Source organism: Bombus impatiens, unplaced genomic scaffold (assembly GCF_000188095.3).
Source record: "Bombus impatiens unplaced genomic scaffold, BIMP_2.2 scf_0349, whole genome shotgun sequence".
Taxonomy (NCBI): domain Eukaryota; kingdom Metazoa; phylum Arthropoda; class Insecta; order Hymenoptera; family Apidae; genus Bombus; species Bombus impatiens.
The window spans coordinates 1-4,060 of NT_176768.1; the positions used below are offsets into that span (position 1 = coordinate 1).

The 4,060-nt window shown below is 35.8% G+C and overlaps 1 protein-coding gene across 1 annotated transcript; it reads left to right on the forward strand.

Moving 5' to 3' along the window:
- Positions 1-156: 156 nt before the first annotated feature.
- Positions 157-3,111, forward strand: LOC105680781 (FK506-binding protein 5-like; the record flags this gene model as incomplete). Its single annotated transcript, XM_033320788.1, has 4 exons — positions 157-497; positions 582-1,370; positions 1,542-2,508; positions 2,795-3,111. Coding segments are annotated over 4 exons (2,414 nt in total), but the record flags the coding sequence as incomplete, so codon positions are not given.
- Positions 3,112-4,060: the final 949 nt, after the last annotated feature.

The following is a 4,060-nucleotide window of genomic DNA, read 5'->3' on the forward strand; positions in this document are numbered from 1 at the left end:
TCACTACAGAGACAACTGAAACAACGTTTGCTGTTGAAGTTGAAATTGCGTCGCCTTCGGTCAAAATCACAAATTTCACCACGGAAACCTTGCCCATTACCACTGAAACGCCGATACTAACTACAACTGAAACGATTCCAATTCCTGTCACGACAGAGACAACTATTACAGTAATATATCCTGTTACAACCGAGGTTCCCACGCTTGTGGAATTAACAGAGGCCTTATCGTCGATAACGGGTCATTGGGAAGTTAATATTACTAGCCCTTATGTAAATGAAACAATTGAAATTTTGACCACTGAGTTGACTGTAGAAACAGCTAAAACGACTGAATTTACTATAACATCAATCGTGTCCCCTGTCGTTACTACGACCGAAGCAGAAGTATATGAAATATATGAGGAAACAGTTCCTAAAGAAGAATACGAAGAAAAGGATGAAGAGGCGGAGGAGGAGGAAGAAGAAGAGACATTCAGTCCACCTTGGTACGACTATGTAGAAGAGAATATAACGACGACGACGCCAAAAATTGAAACACCTACGAAAGAAATTATACGAATAGAAGTTACAATTATCAAGGAAGAACTAAATATTACAACTCCCTTTGTGACTATTCCTGAAATTGTATCTACTACTTTAACTCTATTATTTACTGAGGAAACAACATTGAAAAGTCCAGCTATTGAAACAACGACAAAGGAATCCATTGGGATAGAAATAACTAAAAAGTCTAATATCACTACTTTGAAGTATACGCTGCCTCCAACTTCGAAATTCACTACGGAATATTTGCCAATCGATTATTTGGAAGAAAATATTACGAGACCGGCGAAAGTTACAACACTCATACCCATAACTTCTACAAAGGTATCGAATATTACTAAAGAAAAAGTTAGCAAGCTACCTATTTCTCCTGCATCAACAACACCTATGGTGACACGTACGACGAATCAAGAACAAAAGAAACAACGCCAAGAGGAAAAGAAAGAAGAGTTGATAGAAGAACTGAAACAATTAGAACAAACTGCGGAAATAATTATAGATAGAGAGAAAAAGCTGGATACAGAAGAGAAAGAATGGGAAATGAATAAGGCAAGACGAATGCACGAAATCTTCCAAAAACAAAAAGAAATGAAAACCGCTTATGAAACCAAGTCTTCTTCAACAACAGGAACTGAACGTGTCAATGGAGAACCGTCAGTTTTACCCGAAGTAACACCTCCGGTTAATGCTACGGCCCCCAAAACTGATGTTGTTCCAATGAAACCAGAAATGACAATACATCCTGCAATGACGACAGAAGATGAACTCGAGGCAGAAGTTGAAGACCTGAAGAAGAAATATTCCGAAAAAGAGAAATGGCTGGAGGTACGAGAGAAGAAATTATTAGAAAGAGAAAAGAAGCTTCAGAAGGAGAAAGAAGAATTCGAGAAGAAAATAAAGGAAATGGAGGAGAAATTAGCGAGGGGGGAAGAAATTTCATTCACCACGGAACCCTATTATGAAGAACCAATGCGTACGACGCCATCTTTCTCGCAGGTACCACCTACAGAGAAAACGACAATTGAAATTCGAGAAACAACAGTAGCGGAACCTACAAAAGAGACTAGTGTGAGAAAAATCATCACACAGTCTCAGGAGGAAGAAGAAGAAGAAGAAGAACACGAAGAACGGGTGAAAGTAAAAGACACGACGAAGATGTGTTTGAATGTTTTAAAGTCAAAACCTTTGGAAGAACAAGCTGAAGGTTTAGTGACAGGAAAACTTTGCTTACCGTTCAGTCCAGATAAAGAGCAGAGAACAAAGATCAGTGGACTGCACCTTAAAGAACACGAATGGACTGAAAGTGCATTTACGAAGGGTCATGAAAAATCGCAGACAGAATTGGAGAAGCAGGAGAATCGATTTAAACGAAACATTCCTCAGAGAGAGAATGTTTGTCCTGAATTCCTGATTAATCAATTTACTAATGAAAATGAAGATATAAAGACGCAAATTGAGCAGCCATTTTCCAAATATGGAAATCGTAGCTTTCGGCTTACGAATATTTTCATGATCACCGAAGCGTCAAAGACTACTGAGAAGAGTTATTGGAAAATTAGTAGTAACAGATATAAGGTTAGATCTATGTTGCAAGTTATTGAAGTTGAAGATAAAGAGAATGAGGAAGACGATGAAATAATTGTGAAAAGAGATGAAACAGGTGTTGAAAGTTGTTATTACGAGGATCAAGTCGAAAGAAATCCGAGACAAGACGAAAGCACTTCCCCAGGTACAACGGAAAGTACAGATGATGAAATCGAGGAGGAGACTGTAAAATCCGAGATTGAATCGAGCGAAGATAATTCGTTCAAGAATGATGCAGATAGAAAAACAGAATCTGTTCCGGAGAAGGAAACGTATAGTAAGGAAGATGAAGTGGAGGAAGTAACTGAAAGCCAACGTATTAAGGAAAAACCAAGTGAAAGAAAGTACAAAGATAAAGATAAAGAAAAAGACGGTAAAGGTGAGATAATTTAGCAGATCAAAAATGTAATAGACTAAGCGATTTTAGTATATTTCATTAAATTAAACGGAATATTTTCAAATTATGTCACATAACAAATATATGTATTTAGGAAAAGAAGAATTTTTCTAAATATCCCTCTCCAAATTTTCGTTTTACATGCCAAGAAAACGCAAAACATTTACTTACTAATAATATCGTTACATTTCCATTATTATTTATAATAAGGCTAGTATGAGTTTGTGCACATATATCTTATTCAAACATTATTCACTCTGATTTTCAGGTAAAGAAAAATCGAGACAGACACCTGGTCCGGAATGGCCAACGGAAGCTTTAACCGCTTATCACGTAGGTGGTACTAAAATCTGGATGCTAGAGTATCCAGAACGCGAGTTTTCGGAATTGAAGGAAGGCGAGCAAGATGTGGAAAACGTCGGAGAACGACCACTCGAGGCAACGACTTGCTACTATGTTATTCTTGAGAACGAGGAGGGCAGTATCGAAAATCCCGAGAAAGATTACGATAAAGAAAATAGCTTTGAATCATCCTTAAAAGAGTATATTCCAAATGCAAACGACCAATATCCCAGGTACAGATAAATCGTGACGCAAAAAATCAGCAAGAAAGATACATAAATTTCACGATAAAAAAATCTGCTGTTAGGGAAGAAGTGAAGAATTACCATTTTTTAACTACAATACTTCATTCTCGATAAAATACATACAGTGACTCACAAAAATATTTGAGTATCGACATAATATGTTGAGAGCAAGTTTCTATAAGTTTTCAGATACTTTCATCTGCCACTGTACATAATATGTATTTATCAGAAGCACCAAAAAAGAATAACGAAAAAGCATAAATCAGTAAAATAGCAGTAAGATGTAGCACGTAATGCTAACAAGTTGTAAAATTTGTATATATGTATATATATGTAAAAGAGTATATTAATAAATTTAATTAGAAAATTCATTTTAAACAGATAGCAATTTCAATCGATTAATGACAGAATTTGCAATGGTATCATTGCTATTAATTCATTAAGCAATCAGTTTGATTAATTCTTTGGTAGCAACCGCACTGGCCGCAGATCTCTAACCGGAAGTCCACAGTGGTTCGTAAATACTCGGACTGACAATGGAGTATCTTCGTCAAAAGTTTACCTTTGGCCAGATCGTTTCGTCGACCGTTTTATTTTTTAGTGGAATCAAAAAAGATTCTATGAAATAACATTGTACAAATAACAAGTCTGACACTAACTTAATCTATTCTTTTTGCATTGGAAAGAAATTCCCCTAATATTAAATCGAATTTATAATTTATCGATATATTGTAAACGTGGAATTTATACTTATTTAAAGAAAGTTCTAATACGACGAAGAAGAATTAAGAAGCGTCAATGACACATTTATTTCTATTTAATAGTACCCCTACACTCCTATAATATTCCTACGATATTACGTACATTGTACATTCATCAGAGATCATTTTGATGCTACATAGTAAAGGTATCGCATTAAGTATTCGCATGGCCATACAAGAAGTCTA